Source organism: Plectropomus leopardus, chromosome 18 (genome assembly GCF_008729295.1).
Source record: "Plectropomus leopardus isolate mb chromosome 18, YSFRI_Pleo_2.0, whole genome shotgun sequence".
Lineage (NCBI taxonomy): Eukaryota > Metazoa > Chordata > Actinopteri > Perciformes > Serranidae > Plectropomus > Plectropomus leopardus.
In genome coordinates this window covers 2,870,198-2,888,840 of record NC_056480.1, presented here as the reverse complement: position 1 = coordinate 2,888,840, position 18,643 = coordinate 2,870,198, and the positions used below count along the sequence as shown (strand labels likewise).

Sequence of the window (18,643 nt, the reverse complement as noted above, 5' to 3'; positions counted from 1 at the left end):
AACAAAAACAAAAAACAGCAAAGATCATAAATTCAGCAGCAGATTTTTTCAGTGTGAGTTGTTGATGTTGTATTTTTAGAGGACGGACCTCGATTGCGGCACTCCAGAGGTAGTTGAAAGGCTCCTCTCTGTCCTGATATGATCCCGGCCACAGTGACATCATCACCAGGTTTCTCCGCAGTTTTATCATGTCGCCCCAAATTCTGATGGCTGCACAAAGGGATACAAACTCAGTACTTTTAAGAGTTTCTCGTTCAGTGCTGGGGAAAGTCACTGATCTCATTTAATTTGAATAGTCTGCTACCATGTCTTAATCACGTTGATAAAAACACTTTAGTGTTTACCTTCTCCCACGGTGTGGTGCACGACGTTATCATCAACGTTCAGTCCCTCCGTCCCAAAGACTCCGATAGCTGGAGAGAAGCCGTTGTGGAACGCACAGCCCTGAATATATGTGTCTCTACCCTCCTAACCACAGAAAAAAACAACAGTCATTTTTAGAAATTTAATATGCAACATTTTAAAATTATTTTCATATAAAAATATATACTTTTACTTGACTAAAATACTTAAAATTATTTTTTTTTATAGTTGAACTGCATAATAACTAAAAAATCCATTATTTTTGAGAGCCTTTTTCCCCCCATTTTCATCTATATTGCAATATGCTGGATACTTCTTATAAAACCAATCTGAAAAGAATATCATGCAAACGTGTTTAATATGTTTAAAATCCTGACTAATCAATTACTTGTCTGTGTGTGTGTGTGTGTGTGTGTGTGTGTGTGTGTGTGTGTGTGTGTTGCTGCACCTCTCCCAGGTTGAGGAAGGCCACAGAGTAACGAGGGTCAGTGCTGTCGATCCAGCCTTCCTGACCGGATTGGAAAAACTCCACGTTCCTGATCTGAGCTTTGCCTTTAGGAATAAAACACCAAACAATGAGGTGCTCGGTGTGTTTGAGTGAGAGTGAAGGCAGAAAACATAATGGGGCAGAATATACAGTATATACATCTATTCACTTCATTTTGTCGGAACAATACAAATTAATATAAATATAATCAGTAAGCGCGTGGATGATGAATGAAAGCTACTACATATTAATGAATTAAGGAAAAAAATGGTAGTTTTACAGATTTGGTTTAACCTTTTCTTGACTTTAAAAAGTGCAAGATCCTCAGTTTTTGCCGAGTTAAGATGCTAAGATGTTTTAAGGTTGTAAAAGGACCATACCTAACTCAAACCTCCTGAAAATGTAACTGCAGAAGTTCCTAATTTTAATCTTTTTGGAAAACAGCAGTTTTAAACTGGCCTAAGACGTCTGAAACTAATGTTAAATTATCAAGTTGCAGCTGATTAAACCAATACATACAGTCAACATACTGCTCTGTAAGAATACAACATTTTTTCACATTTTATACCTAAATTTAAAAAAAAACAGTACCTTTATAGTCGATGCCGTCCCGGGAGAAGGTGGCCACCAGGAGTCTGGCTCCGAACGACTCCTGCATCATTTCTGGATATTCAACACCGATGATCTTAATGTTTCTGGTCACATAACCGACATCAGCAGCCAGAGTGTAGGAGAACGACGTCCCTGAGACCGAGTGAGTCTCACCTGAAGAGACACACAGAACAGAGGTCAGTCTGTGAGCCCATTTCAGCGCGGTGCAATAAAAATACAAACAACACACTACACGTCTATAAAAGCAGTCTGAGTTTCTATTAAATATCTGAACCCAACAGATCGAACTAGACAAACAAATATTTATAATGTGACAATAAGATAAATATCTAGTAAATGTCACAAATTACTGCGCTAAACATCAGCTCTAGAGACTTTTACAGGTGTTGAACTCACCAATGTGAGTGTGGGTCAAAGGCTGGCTCAGGGTCAGGACGCGGCCGTCTGCGGACACTGCGGAGATCTCACGTTTTTCTGTCTCCCAGGTGTTGTAGCTGGAGGTGGAGATGACGACTTCGCCTCCAACCTGCACACACAACAAACACACAAGCAGATATGTAAACAAATGATAATATAATAATAATAACAATAACAACAACAGCAACAACAACAACAACAACAACAACAGCAACAATAATATTAATACATTTTACTCTAAATGTGGTGAACATAATAACTTAACAAACAAACACAGCGTTAAAAGTAATAAAAAGCCGGCTGACCTGCCAGTCGACAGGCTTCGACAGGGTCAGAGTGGTGGATCCGGCGTCCGCAGTGGCAGCCAGTTTGGTGTGGTAAACGTTGAGAGGTTGTCCGTAGAGCTCCAGTGTACCAAACACACCTGAGACACAACAAAACACACACCGAGTCACTTCTCAAACATGTGACGCCATACAGAGCATCCGTCTAAACTACTGGGGATTATTATTTTATGGCATCATTTATTGTGTGTGATAAATTGTACATTAACAATTGAGAATAACAGTAACAGCATTTTATTCAAATATCACACAATCTGAGAATGTCATGTCTCAAGATCTAACCTCATTTGTCATTTTAAAAAATATAAATGGACCCTGATTTATCATAAATAATATTATTAAATATATTTTCATGATTTACTTAGGATATCTTGAAGGATGTAGTCGAGTTTAAGTTATTAGTTGTGTTATTTCTTCTTTTCTGGAATGTAATTTTGGTCATTTTCTTCCTCTTTTTTCCAACGTAACTGTTTGTCTTTATTTTTTTTTTTTTCTGTCTAAAGAAAATATAGAAAAAATTCAATACAAATGTTCATGAATATTTCTGTGACTGCCGCAAATATCCATTTTATTAGTTCAGGTGAAGCTGATATCGACGCTGGTTTCTCACCCAGGACTTTGGATCCCTGGTTGGGTCCGTTGGGCAGCGGCCAGTCCGGCGTGCGGTGGTTTCCTCTCAGTTTGATGTGCAGCTCACCTCTGAACGGCTCGTCGTCCCAGCCTGCGATCAGCCTGCCGCCCTGAAACAAACATCACCTCATTAAACAAACTCTGTCTCCTTTAAATTACATTATCTATGGATTTCAACGGTGAAATGTAACAAAATACAATTGTGGGATACTTTAACACTACTTATGTTTATCTGCTTTATGTTAATTTATACTTATACTTCACTAAAATCTGGAGGCAAATACTGTTTTTTTGTTTGTTTCTATTCTTCTTTTGGCCAATCATTTTGTTTACCACTATTCATTGACTCTTTCATATTCTTTCAATTATTTGTCATTTTGATAGAATCAGTTTTATTTCCATGCCACCTTTTATAAACCAAGGGGCCTTTTTTTGCTTTCACCCTCATGTACACTTGCAGTGTTTCATTAGTTTCCCAAACCGTGAGCCATGTCCTTTTTTTACACTCTAGTATTCCTTCTTTTACTTCAGTAAAGGTCTGAAAACATCTTCCACAATGATTGATACAGTTTAACGTTACGCAGATGACACTGTGCTGTTTCTCTGGTTAGTCGTTGTTAACTGTTACTGCTGTCACTTGCTGGTGGACACAAACTGAAATTTATTAACACAAAAACAGTTTTTATTACTTTTTAAAAAGTTGACAGGCACCTTCTGAAATATATTCCAAATATACTGTAAATGTAAAGATGCCACTTTATATTACTGCAAGATGAGCTATTTTTGTTTAAAAAATGTATTTGGTGGAGAAACTTGTGCTTTTCTCTGATTTATTTAGGCAAATAAATTTCATACACTATATTGTACATAATGTTGTTATGAAAGATGTGAAGTGACGAAACAAAAGTGTGCTACTGATGAATGACATTAAAGTGATGGAGAAACTGAGAAAACGTCCCTGTGCTTTCTTTACATACAGCCTTTAAGTAATTCAACTTATAAAATAAAGACTGGAGGAAGGCTGCCTCTTCCTCACATATGAGCATTAAGAGTGAAAGTAAAACTCAAAATTACAACTACAGCATGAAACAGATTTATTCGAGTGATAATCTGGAAAATCAGGCAGTGAGACAGATTACTGATGACACTGACCTGGATGGAGATGTAGACAGCATCTACCACCACGGTGCTGTATTCAGGTGCAGCCCGAGCCGGTCTGGAGGACGAGTTTTTCATGTCGTCCGGAATCTCAAGAACTCCGACGACCGTCAGCTTGTTGAGGGGAGGAGTGTCGCTGTCCAAAACCACCCACTGACCTGTAATGTGACAAGTACGACGGTTTACGACGACAAGATCTGGTCCTAAAACAACACTGTCAGCGTAATGAACATTTCTGTGTTAGTTGTCATTTTCTTTGGTTGGTTAATTCAACCATATGTTTGTTTTTTGTTCTCATTTTTTTGTGTTTTCTGTCAAACGTTACCTGATGGGATGACCACATCAGCACCTTCTTTTGGTACAGTAAAGTTATTTTCAGCTGAACTTTTCCAGAAAGAGGCATTAGACCACCGACTACAGAGAAACACACACAAAAAAGGACATTTATTATATATCTCTGTTTTGTAAATGCAAAACTGATAAAAAAATAAATAAAAAAACTTAAATGAGCTGAATACTTTGGACTAGTGAGTAAATTTCTTCCTGGTCATGAATATCATGTTGAAGAGGAGATTTAACGTACATGAAGTTGTCGGGCCGGCGGCTGGGTAAGGGTGGGAGAGTGGCTGGAGGTGGTGGTGTCGGTGGGATGCAGTCGGGGTAGAAGCAGCGGAAGACCCTGAAGTTTACTGGAACGTCCACCGTGGAGCGGTCGACGCTGTTTCGACGCCTGCGCGCACTTGTCTTCCCAGATACTGCAGACACAACAAATTACTCATTAAATGTTTGAATTTCTTTTATGTCAAAATTAGTTAAATAATCCAAAGGACAAACTATTACTATTACTAATTTCAGATAGTGTTTATGATTTAAAAGTACCATATAAAGCAGAATACTTTGTGATGGCAATTTTTTTCTCCAAAAACAGACAATAAAATGTGCACTTAAAAGTCCCTGATTGTGTTATAGAAGCCAACAGTCATGCTGCCAAATCTATGAGTACAATAACAAAAATCATCAAAGATTTTCAGTTTATCTGTCTTTTAGTTTATAAAATGTAAAACAAAAAAAGGTGAAAAAATGCCCATCATAAGCTTGTTTTGTCTAACAAACAATAAAAAACCTCACTGAGAAAAATATAAAGAAGCTAAAATCAGATTTGGCATTTTTACATAATAAAAGTCTGAAGTAATTAATAAATCATTTAAATAAGCATTAAAATCAACACATCCATATTAACGTGTGTCGTACTCATGTAGTAGAGGTTGTTGGAGCTGTCGTCAAAGTACCAGTCTCCGTTCTCGTTATCGCTGAAGCTCAGCGGCGCAGACGAGCCGTTCCTCTCATCGATGATACGGAATCTGTCCGGACTCTGCGTGAAGTTGTGGTTGATGATCACATACTGATCCGACTGTGTGAGGGGGGAGTACAAAAAAAAAAAAAATTCAGTTAATAGGCAGAAAATTGGTTTGAAATGTGTTGTACATTTATAAAGTATTGGCCTATTACTTGCTTATATTTTTTAACAATACTTTATTAATCCCGGGTTGTTCTTATACTGTAAATATATATATAGGCACAGAGAAATTATAAGAGAATAAAGATATGAAATAAGAAGTATGCAAAAAATGCTACAATACTTTGCAAAGTATATACTTATACATAGAAAAATAACAAATATAAGAAGACTGTGTGAATATGTGCATCGATATTACAAAGTGTGTTAAATATAAATGCAAGAATATAATAAGTGAATGAAATAAGAGAGAGACAGAATTGGTTATCATTATGTACTTCGATCATATGAAGGTTTTTAACGTACCCTGAAGCCGTAGAATTTTGCGCTGTAAGTGATGTTGGTGATGTGATCCATGTCGTCAAAGTACCAGTTGTACGTTTTTCCAGAGGGCAGCATCGCCATCCAGCCGAACTTATGAGTCATCCTCTTCTTCAAATAGGGAACCACACTGGTGCCTGTAACAAAGGGTTAAAAATACACATTGAGCAATACAAATAACAGATAAATCTATATATAAGGTTAATATTTTAGTAAATCTGATGCTTTTTGTTCCTGCAGTATTACAGAGATCTTTTTTACTGCTTCTCCAGCAACAAGCTGTACATTTTTAAGCGTTTTAATACCATGTGAGTTGGTTAAGATGACGTCCTTGGCCTTCAGAGAGGTCGGCGATGGGTTGTTCCACGCCAAACGATGGAAGTCGACGGTGTTGTCGCACACTGCGCCGGGGAAACCCACGCTCCACTCAGCACTCTGTGAACAGTGAGCCGGGTCCAGCAATTCGCTATGAGGAACCACTTTGTAGTCGACGTTTCCTTAAAAACAAACAGATGACACAGAGTTTAGTGGGATGCAGAGATGGGGGACAAACCCATCTGAGCTGCAACAACCTGATTTTTAAACCTGAACTATGCTGTTTTATGGTGAATTTTACAGCCTGGCACTTAATATTCCTGGTTATATTATCGGGTGATATTTATACTTCAAAAAATATCATGAAAGACAAAAACCCACCAAGTTTTCCATTTATGGAAAGTTCATGGTATAAGATGCAATACAACAAAGGGCCCCAGCTGGAGCAATGGCCAAATAAATAAGTACAAATGAACTCCAAGTTAAGGAGTTAAGTTAAAGTATGTGTACCACAGCCTGATATATTTTCATCATCTCAGCCACTTCCACTGTCATCCAAAAACTATTAAAAACAAATTTTTTATGACATGTATGACATGTTCCTTCATTACCACAGACATGAGGTTTGTAGTTTACTTTGACTCAATCCCACATACACCATCCAGCTACCAACAATACTCAAAACAAGTTTTTTAAAAATCCTTAGCAAAGCAGCGCAAAGGTCTTTGCTAGTTTTGTAGGTATCAAATTTACTTGTGTCTATCATGGCTGTTTAATTCCATTTTCCAACCGAAATTAGTGCAGGTTTTTCAAAAATGGGTAAACCCACTACATATTTGTTGACAATAACAAAAATGCAGAATAATGCCTGACTTATCCTTTAATAAAACTCTTTTTCCTGAAAAAAGATAGATGGATTGAACATAATAAGTGAGAAATATGTGCAATACCTAAAAAAAAACAACAGTAAGAGACTAAAGTACCTGTGAGGGAGCCGTCAGTGTCCACCAGCTGCACCTCGTGCTCCCACCTGAAGGCGGCCTTGTGTGCTGTTTTTAAGTACTTGATACCACTACACCTGACCGTCCAGCCACCACAACGATCAATACACGTCCCATCGATTTTGGCCACCCCAAAGGCTGCACAAGAGCTCCGGTCGAAGTTGATGAACTTGGTGTTAATGACACTCATGCCATCGTCCAATGGCGCGATGACACCTCGGTGTGTGCAGTAGTCTTCTCCCAGTTGGAGTTCGTCCACGTGGCCCACGATGGTGCTGTTGGACACCGTCGCCCCTCCTTCCTCTCCGAAGCCGCTTACTGCCCACTGCAGGATGCGCTTGGCTTCAACACCGGCTTTCTCATTGTTGACCATGAGGAAGTCATGGAACTGCACGGCGCCCACGTTAACCCACTCAGCACCTTTCTCACAGTTCCAGGTGGTGAGGGCTCGGAAGACGGCAGGCTCGGGTGTTTTGGAGTTGCAACGTCCGTCCTTCATGGGGAAGAAGTCTTGGAAGATCCAAAGGCCGAACCAGCCCTGAGAGTGTACGGTGTTGTTGTAAAACTCACCGAGGGGAACCTTTTTCTGGCAGATGTTTCGGTTAAAGGACGAGCCATCTGGATGCTGGTGCATGCGGTACCAGAAGCCGAAGTGGGTGCCTCCGGCGGCGGCGTTGTGGCGGATGATGTTGTTTGGGTTGGTGACCCAATAGGCGGCTGGAGTGACGTCGTCGTTCAGCAGGCTGGTGCTTTGTTTGACAAACACAGCCAGATTGTACTGCAGGATGTTCTCCGTCTCGATGCCGTCCTCGATGAAGAAGGCGCCACCCATGATGTCGTAGATGACGTTGTGCTCCACCAGCAGACGGTGGGTGTTGTGGATGGTTACGGCCCTGTTGTAGGTCTGATGGATAGCACAACCCCGCACGTACGACTTGTAGTTGATGTCCCCCATCAGATGCCAGTGGATGGGATAACGTCCCAGCCTGAAGGCCTGTCCTGCGTGGAAGACCTGTGGCGTAAAAGCATCATGTTCACCATTTGAATTTAGTGCATGAGTGGTCATATTGGTGTAAGATCAGAAAATCTTTTTTAAGCATCTCACCTCAACGTACTCCAGTCTGCCAATTGAAAGATTCTCGTTTGGTCTAGGTGCGTGAAACATGATGCAGCCTCCAAACTGATCGCTACCGATCTCCTCTCCAAACCGCCCCTGGAAACAGGTTTGAGTGGCGAATTCACCTGCAGCACAGGGACAGAAAGATGTCACTGCATACCCCCATTATAATACACAAAGTGCTATTATTATGTCAAAAATAAAAACAAATTAATTAAAAAATTGCAATGGGCAATTTCAAAATACATTTTTTTTAAGTAAAATAAAAATTACATATCGATGTCCATTTCTTTTATTTGCACATACATATGTAAAGAAAAGACTAGAAAAAGAAAATTTAAAAAGTTTAAACACTTTACAGGAGAGGTTAGAAGCCAAAGTGGCAACATTTCAAGAGCAAGCTGTAATACAAAATTTATAGTAAATATAAACGTTCTGTTGTTAGTACATTTCTACGTGAAATGCATTACAAATATATCAGTGAAGTATTATCAGCCTTTGCATTTTAAGATAAAATTTCTTTATTGTCATTGTATAAAACGGCAAAACAAAGGAGCATCTCAGACAGATGATTTTTAATTAATGATAATGTAAAGTCAGATGGTATTTAAGGGTCTTTAATCAATAGCTTAAAGGTTACAGGGTATCTATTACATTTAAGTAGTATGGGGGGAGAATTTTGAGCATATTTAAACATTGGGGGGATTGTATCTCCCCTGATATATAGGCTATAATAACTACTGCCTAACATAACGACATGGCAGCGACAGAGATGCACATTTTTATGTTTTATATTCTACCGACAATTTACATAAAAAGGATTTCACTCTTGTTGTCTTATTTTCACAATGACGTTATGTCTCTGTCACACAGCGTTTAGCATCAAATGAAATCATAAAAGTGAAAACACAGTACCTGTGTTGAAGCCGTCGGGGCAGGCTTCGATGGTGTCTGCCCACTCTTGGTGTTGGGAGCCTCGTACCACGATGTTCCTGGTGAGGAGACCCACCTCCGCTCGGCCCTCAAACACCGTACCATCGGGCAGCGTCACGGCCACCCCGAGGTGGGTGTACTCGAGCGGTTTGGTCAGGGTTAAGGTCAAACCATCGCTCGACACGTTGTCAATCGTCCTCACCTCGTTCTCTTTCTGGCTGTGTCTGGAAGCAGAAATGAAGGATTTCTAGCTGAGGTTTAATAAAGTTGTCTTCTGTCTGTCTACAGAATCTACACTAACATTGTGAACATGATCGGACCTCTGAAACTCTTAGAAAGAGAGACTAATCACGATCCGTGTAAATACATACATGTGATTTATTTTCTTATGACAGAAAAATATGAAAATTTATCTACATTTATATAACACAATTTCTACAATTTTAACATAAGAGCAAATAATCATAACATTTACGACACAACAAGAAAAAAAGGAAAATAAAATAACACTGAATTTTCAATAAATGAAAGCAAATAGTTTTTGGAATAATTCTGCAATCATACATTTCAGTGGTGGTTCAGTGGGGTTTTTTTACCTTAAACTGAAGGCAAATGTGTGTTCTAGGTATTTATTTACTTCCAAATTTTCCTCTCAAGATTTTTCTCAAGACTTTTTCTGTGCCGAACTGTCGAGATTTATTTCAACTAAATAGGATTTGGTTAATATCAGATATAATCCTGACATCTTGTCTTCAGGGGGCATTCAACTTCACACTCACCGTTATGAAACAACCTGTCACACACTGACCTAAAGGTGTGTTTGTGTGTGTGAGTGTGTGTGTGTGTATGTGAGTGTGTGTGTTTGAAGTTTCTTACCCAAACGGTGACATATTTAAGTTATAAAATCATAATTTTTATACCTTTTTAGGCTGATTGTTAAATGTCGCCTTTTCTCTCCATTGTGGTTCCATTTAGCTAATCTGCTTACTAAAATGTTGAAATATCAAAATTAATTGTGGAAGAACAGGAAACAGGAAAAAGTGTGTAAATCAGCTGTAGCTCAGGCTGATGTTAACTCATCAGCTGGCTATAACAAGGCACTACAGTCACTGCAGGTCTGTTCTTACATGCTGTTCTTTTCTACAAAAATGACAACATTAGTATTAATTATTGAATTTAAAATGTAAAAAACAAAATTTTAATCAAATATGTAGTTATTGTGTTTTGACTTTTGAGGCCGTTGGTTCATGTTTTGACGCGTATGAATTCGTCACTTCATTGTACCTGTGGCCGGTGGACGCGATGACAATTTCATCTCCAGCTTTCCACGTCACGGCCTTCATCAGATTCAGCGTCCTGGAGCCGCTGGTCGCCGTCTGGGCCAGGCGGGTCCAGGGGACAGGAACTGGAATACCTGGTGAAACAGGTTAGTAACAATGAATTGTCCCTGAGGAGGGCAGCTGAAGTGTCACTAAAAATAATGATGAACCTTCAGGACTCGAGACTCAAATGACTCTGTCAGTTTACCATTACATGACATAATGACATGTAATCAGGGATTTTGAGTATTTGGGTCACGACTTTTTTAGTTTACTGTTGCTTAACAGAGATGGCTGCAGTGGAAGAAGTTTAATATTACAAAAATACTTGATCGGTCATGTTTTTAAGGCTGCTATGATACTTTCCTTTTCATGGCTTTCCCAAATAAAAATTTTTATAAAAACTAGGGATGCATGAAAATATCTGCATCGCTGGTATCGGCAGATATTGGCTTTAAAATGAAAGCATGCTAATTTTTAAAAAAAGATGTTGTTATTGAGTGAACATGTACAAAACATCAACATTTTATTATTTTGCACAGCGAATGAATATTTCATACACTGAAAAGTTCTGTGTTTCATGTCTCCCTCTGCTGGTGGGCTGTCACAATAAGAGTATGCAAAAAATAATGCTGGAAACTTGGCAATCATTAAAATCAGGTGGGGATAAAAGTATTTATCAGAATCGATTGTCGGCCAAATGATTTGCTATAAATTGGCATATCAGATATTGGCAAAAAATCCAATATGGTGCGTCCCTAAAAAAAACGTACAAGGGGCCAAAAGTAGATCTACTCATGAGTTTGAGCGTGTTTGTGTGAGTTCATACCATGCAGGTCCAGTATTCCTTCTCTGACACCCAGCGTTTTGGCTCCGTAAACAGGAAGTTCAGGCGAGCGCAGATTTCCATGAAGCGTGATGATGGCTTTGTGCTGGAACGGCGCCCCCTCCTGGCCGATCTGGAGGCGTCCACCGTCCGTGATCAGGATGTTCTCTGCCTGCAGCTCGATGTCTGCTTCATCAAATATCAGCGTCCCTCCTGGGCACAGAGAAACATCACGTTACAGATAAAATACTGGTTGCAAAAAAGGAGTTTTGTGTTCTTATATTAAGCAGTTACACTGATTGTGAGGTGTGTGTGAATTTAGATTTTTAAATATAATACGTGTATGGCACAACTTACTTAAAAAAAAAATACAGGTAAATAAAGAAAACGAGGAACATTTGACATCAATTCAGAATAATTTTCTCTGTATGATTACAAATACAGATTGTCTGCATGGAAAAATGTCCAAAATACTCATGATGAGGTCATTTTTGTACCTTGAATGAGGAGCATTTTCAGCACAGGGGTGCTGGTGTCCAGCAGGATGGTTTGGTTTTTAGTGACGACGGCAAACATGCCCTTCCCAGGTGGAGACTGACCGCCCCACGTGAACCTGGACGACCAAACGTCAATGTAGAAGAAGTCTGCATTCTCCTAAAAATAAGAGAGAAATACTTGATTAAGACAAACGTATATTACAGAGATATGTAATCTGATTACATGTGAAACAGACGTCACACTGTGCTGAGGGTTTGGTAAGAGGCTCCGACGGTCCTCTCTTACCATGTTGGCGATGCCTCGGTCTCCGATGCTGACTCTGACTTTGGTTTCCTGAGACCGTCGCTGAGCGTTCGTCACACAGATGATGTGTGTGTTGTTGGAGGATTGAACGTCACACACGGAGCCTGCAATGGTCACGTTGACGTCATTCACGTTAGTGCTGTAAGGAGGGAAAGTCAGTGATCATTAGATAAATTAATGGAAGAATCAATGGAACGAGTCAGATTAGTTAAATCAAAGCTTAAATTACACATTTTATTGTGACACATGTATTGTGTTAGTCGTGGGTGGTTGTCAGCTAAATAAGCTGTTATTCAGCTGTTGATTTTATTATTGTAATTATTATTATTACTATTATTATTTCAATAATATAATGCTTTGTCAATGGGTCTTCTCATTTTCAGTGTACATTGAAGCTTTACTCTTGACACTTTTGATCATAAATTCATGTGGAAATGCTAATATAGTTTATGCGTGAAATAAACATAGTAAAAAGAATGGTACAGAAATACTCAGTAACTGAAGTATGTGAAGAGTTAATTCACTCTGTGTGAAACAATTATGAAAAATTACTGAAGATGTCAGTTTCTGACTTTGTCACCTGGTGTTGAGTGCTGGCTATTTAACGTGATGATTTCAATGATGCATCATTTACTTATGATTTTATGTAGAAGTGGGAGTTTGTTAGATTCGTTGCCTTTTTAGGGGGGAGGTGTTACAGTCAGAGATCCACAGAGATCCAAAATCTTGGTCACAGGTTTCCTTGTTAATCAGGAGCTGTTGGGTGTCAACATAAAGTTGCTAAATAAAGAGAAAAAAATACATAAAATATCCATTTTGCCTCTATCTGACTTTCGTGTTTTGTCAGCGTTTAAGGGCAAAACAGATCAGTTTCTGCTGAGGAAGTTCTGGGGGCCTAATCAGATGCTTTTATTATAATAGGTTACTTAATAGCTCTGCATTAACATTTATTATTTTATTGATGCATTAACACATTAATGCATCAATAAAATAATCCACGATTCCTAAATGGGTCATTGTGCAAAATGTGCACTTTAACTTTTGGTGCCTTAAGTTTATTCTGATGCTAATTGTTACGGTCAGAGATCCACAGAGATAGAAAATCTAGGTCCAGGTTTCTCTGCTAATCCGGAGTGATTTGGTGCACCTGTGATGTTCTCCTCAGCTGCAGCAATCAGCCTGCTGGGAGGTTATTTAGGGAGGTTTGATTTCCTGCTCAGTTGCTTTTGTGTCTCCAGAGAGTCAACACCTTCAGTTCTCTTTCTGTGTTTTTTTATTTTGAGTGGAAATCTGAGTTGAGTGTGTTGGAAGTGTGATTCTTCTCAGCCATTCATTTAGTTTCCCCTTATTTAGTAACACCACTTTACTTTAGTTTTGGAACCAGGTCTTTCGTTTGTCTATCATTTTTATAGAATTAATGGGTATTTGTGGGGAGTTTTATTCCCACGCCACCTTTCAGAAACCAAAGGGCCCGATTTTACTTTCACCCTCTTGCACATGTGCAGTGTTTTGTTAGTTTCCCAAAATGTCCTTCAGGTTTTGTTTTCTGGGGAAATGTAACCATAATATATGCAGAGAACAGAAAATATAAAAGAACCTGCGAACCTTCATTAACAAATAAGAGATACAATAAAATACTTTAACACACCTCTGTACCACAGACTGTTAAATAAATGCAGCAGCTCTCATGTCACTTGTTCGTTTGTGGATTCCTATTTGAAGCCTTTTATTTAGCATTTTGTTATTATCTCGTTTTTTCACAGTCAGAAGCGACTTTATTTATATTAGAGGGTGAAACTGTAAAGTTGTGCATTTTAACATGTGGGTGTCTGGGGATCGACTCGCTCTTACAGTCAGCCTCATGTTGCCGTTCAAGAAATGCCATTTTTGGCACTTCCACATTGGCTTCATTTTTTAGCTCTGGAGATTGCTGCATGATGTATCATAACAGTTAAATCTGGAATTATAATTTTAATTTAAAAAAGAAAATCTAGTCTAATATGTGATAAACTGTGTATTGTCAAAGGTTGGAAATCACTACATGCCTAAAGTAACACAGTGTCTTCACATTAAACACACTGAAAGCAAAGAAGTCCCATGAAACACAACCAATTGTGTAAGTTGAGCACTTAATTCTTAACCAGTGGTCATAATCTGGGTGTGTCCCTGCATTGTGTCCTCTGTACACCGCAGAGTCTCCTCCTTTACCGCACCTGAAACCAGAGCCAGTGATTGTGAGCCGCGTGCCTCCAGCGGTGCCTCCTCTGCGTGGAGACACCTCGGCGATCACCGGAGTCAGCTGAGCTCTGTAGGTGTAGCCATTCGATATGTTGACGGCATCCAGCTGGTTGATGACGGCAACCTCGCAGCTCACTGCAGACTGAGTGTCTGAGAGCAGTGAGAGCACCGACATGTAGACAAACAACAAAATGACAGGAAGAGTGAAGATGCGTGCTCAGAGATAACAAACAGCCTCAGATGTCAAATCGTCCATGTCAAGTTATTGTCTTATCTGACATGCCAGACATTTCCGCCTGTGATGAAACACATTCCAATATCATTGTCTCCATTCAAAGGCCGACTTCGACAGGACGTATTTGTCGTAATGAGTTGAGAACTACAAGTACCATAAACCAGCACGAACACATTCCTCACACTTATTCCTTACACACCTCACTCATTTGAAACTTCATAGAGGCTTTAAAATGAAAACTAAAATCTGGACGAAAGCACATTTAATCAACATTTAATCTAGTTGAAATAAACTAAACTTAATTTACCATTGATGGATGGAGACTGGCAGTACAGCCGGGTCGATGTGGACATTTCTCTGTCAACTTCACACTCCTCCCCGCAGATCGTTACAGCAGAGTTGTGCGGGTCAAACCCAGAACCCATCACAGACAGTCGGGCGCCGCCTCCAAAACTGCCTGAATCACAGATAAGGGAAGAAAAAACTTAAGCAGAAAGTGTTGCTGAAGAATATCAGCTTTTGCTTTCACACAGAGGATTAAGAGTCCCAAAAGTTTGATTAAACAAACTGAGGAGCTCTTCTGTGGGGGTCAAAGGTGGCTGCAGCCCGAGGCCCAGTGGGGGTCATGCAAAGGTCAATGTCTGACCCTTAAATGGGATCAAGTAGCAACAATTTACTTACAAATACATTTATTGCTAAAACACATTTTAAACTGTCACCTGATAACCAACACCACAAATTTAATATGAAAATGTTGTGGTCGAGTTTCTGCCACACCAGGAATGAGAGGCAGGACCTGAGCGTGGCGAAGATGATGAGCTGAGCAGACTAGCAAATAAAACCTGCTGTGGCAGGCAATGAGCAATGACAGAAGAAATGACCCAAATAATTAGCAAGAAATTCATAAAAAAACAGAATTAGAAAATCAACTGATTTTTTTTAAAAAAAAGCAAAAAGCAAAAGAGATGTGGAAGAGTGCCTTTAAAAAATATAATAATTCTGTAAAATTATTTTTAAAAATGTAATTACAATAATATAAATCTAGTTTTTCCATAAACATTTTGCCTCTTTCTTAAAAATATTTTTAAAATCTACTTGTTTCTTACAAAGTTGCTCATTACCTTTTTTCCATGTTTTTGAAATACCTCACACCACTTTGCTCAGGTTTCAAAGGATTAAATATCTGTAAAAGGTGTCTAAAAGCAGCACAAGAAAAGTGACGTCGCTGCAGGTTTCAAAGGGTTAAAGCCAGTGAAGAAGAAAACGAGTTAATAAGATCACTGAGACTGTCCCTCTGCTTACCCTCGTTGGGCTGCACGCTGCTCAGAGTCAGCTCGTAGTTGAACATGACGTCTGACTCAGCGTAACCTTTGACCTGGTGATGCAGCATGACTGTGTACGCCCCCCCTGGGTTGTCTCCTGCGGTGCACTGAACCTGTGTGTCGGAGACTGCGGACACGACGCAGGGGACGTGGTTCATGGTGACGGAGACGTGCTGGGAGTTGTTGCCAAATCCTGAACCCGTCAGTGTGACCTGTACACCGCTCGGCCCTGTGGGAGAAAAGAGAGGAGAAAAGAGATATTCTGAATCACAGACAAAGCGTAGTCTCTCACTTTGCTCAAGTAAACAGAGTTTTTGTTTTTGTTGTCAGGTTAAAATAAAGTCACTTTAGTTAAGGCGGCTTCATTGGTTTTGCACATATTATGAGTGAACATAAAGCTCAAGTTTTCTGAACTTTGAATTTGAAACTTATCATAATCTAGAAGAAAACAGATTTCCCTAAAAACAAATTGCAATTACAGTTTACATCCATGTCTGAGAAAGTTTGGATGCTTCACACACAAACTATAGCAGCAGTTTTGGTGGTTTTTGAGGGTTCTTCAGTTGCGGCCAAAAACATGCTGAATGATGTCACTGTGACCTTGACCTTGTATCTTTGACCATCAGATTCTAATCAGGTCTTGAGTCCAAGTGAAAGCTTGTCACAAATTCCTTTAAGGTCATCTTTAGATATCGTGTTCACAAAAATGAGACGTATGCAAGGTCACAATGACCTTGACCTTTTTAGCCCAAATTCAAATCAGCTCATCGTTGAGTCCGAATGAATGTTTGCATCAAATTTGAAAGAAATTCCCTCAAGGTGTTCTTAAGACTGTTTTCACAAGAATGAGACAAATGTGAGGTCCCTGTGACCTTTGACAACCAAAATCTAATCAGCTCATCGTTGAGTCCAACTCAAACGTTTGTGCCAAATTCGAAGAAATTTCCTCAAGGTGTTCATGAGAAATTGCATTCACAAAGATGAGACGGATGAGGTCACAGTGATGTTGACCTTTGACCTATGACCACCAAAATTTACTCAGCTTATTGTTGAGTGCAGGTGAATGTTTCTTGCAAAATTTAAAGAAATTCCCTCAAGGTGTTGTTGAGATATTTAATTCACAAAAATTTGTCAGACGGATGGACAACCGGTAAACATAATGCCTTCGGCCTCGACTGTTAGCGGCACAGAGGCATAAAAACGCATGTACTTGGGAAGTACTGAGCAGTACTTGATCTATTTTACTAAAATCATCAAGAATGTATGCGTGTTTCGATTCTTTGTTCACTGTGGAGGCAGCAACTTCAACGCACCAGAGATGATCATTTCACAGAAGTATTCTTTAAGTAGTATGAATGAATGCCTGCCAAAATAAGATTACAAACTCTCCTCCTGAGCAGTATTCTTGTTACATTACAGTGTTACTATGACAACAGGGTGCAGAGGACCATAATTACCAGTGTTGGGGTTGATGGAGCTGACGACAGGAGTGTGGGCTTCAGAGTAGGTGAAGTTGAGAGGAGGATATTGCACTGAAAACACCTGGACCTCAGCGGTCACTAATCCCTCGCTGTGAGGAGGCGTCAGGCAGCGGAGCATTCCCGGCGTCACCTCCTGAATGTCGCAGGGTTTTCCACCGACCATCACGCTGGTGTTTCCTGGAGCGAAGCCGTTTCCAGTGAAGACGAGCGGGGTTCCTCCCTCCAGGCTGCCCATGTCGGGTCTGAGGGAGGCCTGTGCTCGGCTGTTCAGGGTGACGGGGCCGGATGCGAGGCCTTTGCTTCTCACAATCACTTTGACGGGGTGGTCGCCTGCAGGCAGAGCGTCGACTCTCAGTGTGATGCTGTCATCAGTCACCGCGGTGACTTCCAGCTCTGACATGCTGGCAAAGACGACTACATCATCCACGTCGCTGCCAAACCCTGAGCCGGCGATGGTGACGGTGGTCGAATCGCCGATGCTGTCGGGGGAGATACTGCTGACCTCGGGGGTGACGGAGGGAGAGTACGTGAAGGAGCAGTTTGAATGACAGGAGCTTTGGATCCTGCCTGTGTGGAGGACAACATCACCAGTGTGAGGCTGAGAAGGAGAGGTGTCACAGACGATGCTCGTGTAATTAAATGACACGACAGCGCACGGCTCGCTGGCCACAGTCACTTTTCCTGAGGAGAACCCAGAGCCGTGGACGAAGACCCGCGTGTGGCCGGTGGGGCTGCCGATAGGAGGCCAGACCGAGTCCACCACAGGCAAGACCACAAAACGCCGGTCGAGCTCGTCTGGTATGGCGATGACGGCACTGCCGAGGTTGTTGACTCTGACGGCTACGGGGAGAGCGACGCCGATGGGGAGTTCGCTGTTGCGGCTGAGGCGGCAGTGGATGTCAGAGTGAGAGCTGTTGAACACCTGGCAGGGCTGCTCGCCCACCGTCACCTGCAGAGAAACTGAGCAGTCACAACAAGCTCTGGACAGACAGTCACTAATTTTGACTGAAGTCTGAGAAAAACAGTTTAATTCCAGTCGAGACAATGATGATGATAATGAAGCATCTGGAATAGAAAGATATTAGAAGTTGGAAACACACAGAGTGTGTGTGTGTGTGTGTGTGTCTGTGTGTGTGAGAGAGAGAGAGAAGTGACCGCTTGACTGGTTTGGTGCAGAGAACAAAATTAAATTTATATATCTTTTTCA

General features: G+C 40.4%; 1 protein-coding gene across 1 annotated transcript in view; it reads right to left on the bottom strand.

The window, feature by feature from the left end:
- Nucleotides 1-18,643, bottom strand: part of LOC121957558 (fibrocystin-L-like) — a 56,014-nt gene that overhangs the window by 7,687 nt on the left and 29,684 nt on the right. Inside the window, exons 39-62 of the mRNA XM_042506188.1 lie at nucleotides 17,413-18,385; nucleotides 15,936-16,184; nucleotides 14,941-15,090; nucleotides 14,374-14,548; nucleotides 12,143-12,299; nucleotides 11,857-12,013; nucleotides 11,363-11,572; nucleotides 10,499-10,628; nucleotides 9,197-9,438; nucleotides 8,270-8,406; nucleotides 7,147-8,176; nucleotides 6,154-6,345; nucleotides 5,834-5,985; nucleotides 5,263-5,422; nucleotides 4,595-4,766; nucleotides 4,337-4,425; nucleotides 4,006-4,169; nucleotides 2,834-2,963; nucleotides 2,185-2,303; nucleotides 1,859-1,988; nucleotides 1,442-1,615; nucleotides 812-915; nucleotides 345-468; nucleotides 89-210 (exon numbers count right to left, since the gene is read on the bottom strand). Coding sequence (XP_042362122.1) covers nucleotides 89-210; nucleotides 345-468; nucleotides 812-915; nucleotides 1,442-1,615; nucleotides 1,859-1,988; nucleotides 2,185-2,303; nucleotides 2,834-2,963; nucleotides 4,006-4,169; nucleotides 4,337-4,425; nucleotides 4,595-4,766; nucleotides 5,263-5,422; nucleotides 5,834-5,985; nucleotides 6,154-6,345; nucleotides 7,147-8,176; nucleotides 8,270-8,406; nucleotides 9,197-9,438; nucleotides 10,499-10,628; nucleotides 11,363-11,572; nucleotides 11,857-12,013; nucleotides 12,143-12,299; nucleotides 14,374-14,548; nucleotides 14,941-15,090; nucleotides 15,936-16,184; nucleotides 17,413-18,385 — 5,442 coding nt within the window. The remainder of the gene's footprint in view (nucleotides 1-88; nucleotides 211-344; nucleotides 469-811; nucleotides 916-1,441; nucleotides 1,616-1,858; nucleotides 1,989-2,184; nucleotides 2,304-2,833; nucleotides 2,964-4,005; nucleotides 4,170-4,336; nucleotides 4,426-4,594; nucleotides 4,767-5,262; nucleotides 5,423-5,833; nucleotides 5,986-6,153; nucleotides 6,346-7,146; nucleotides 8,177-8,269; nucleotides 8,407-9,196; nucleotides 9,439-10,498; nucleotides 10,629-11,362; nucleotides 11,573-11,856; nucleotides 12,014-12,142; nucleotides 12,300-14,373; nucleotides 14,549-14,940; nucleotides 15,091-15,935; nucleotides 16,185-17,412; nucleotides 18,386-18,643) is intronic.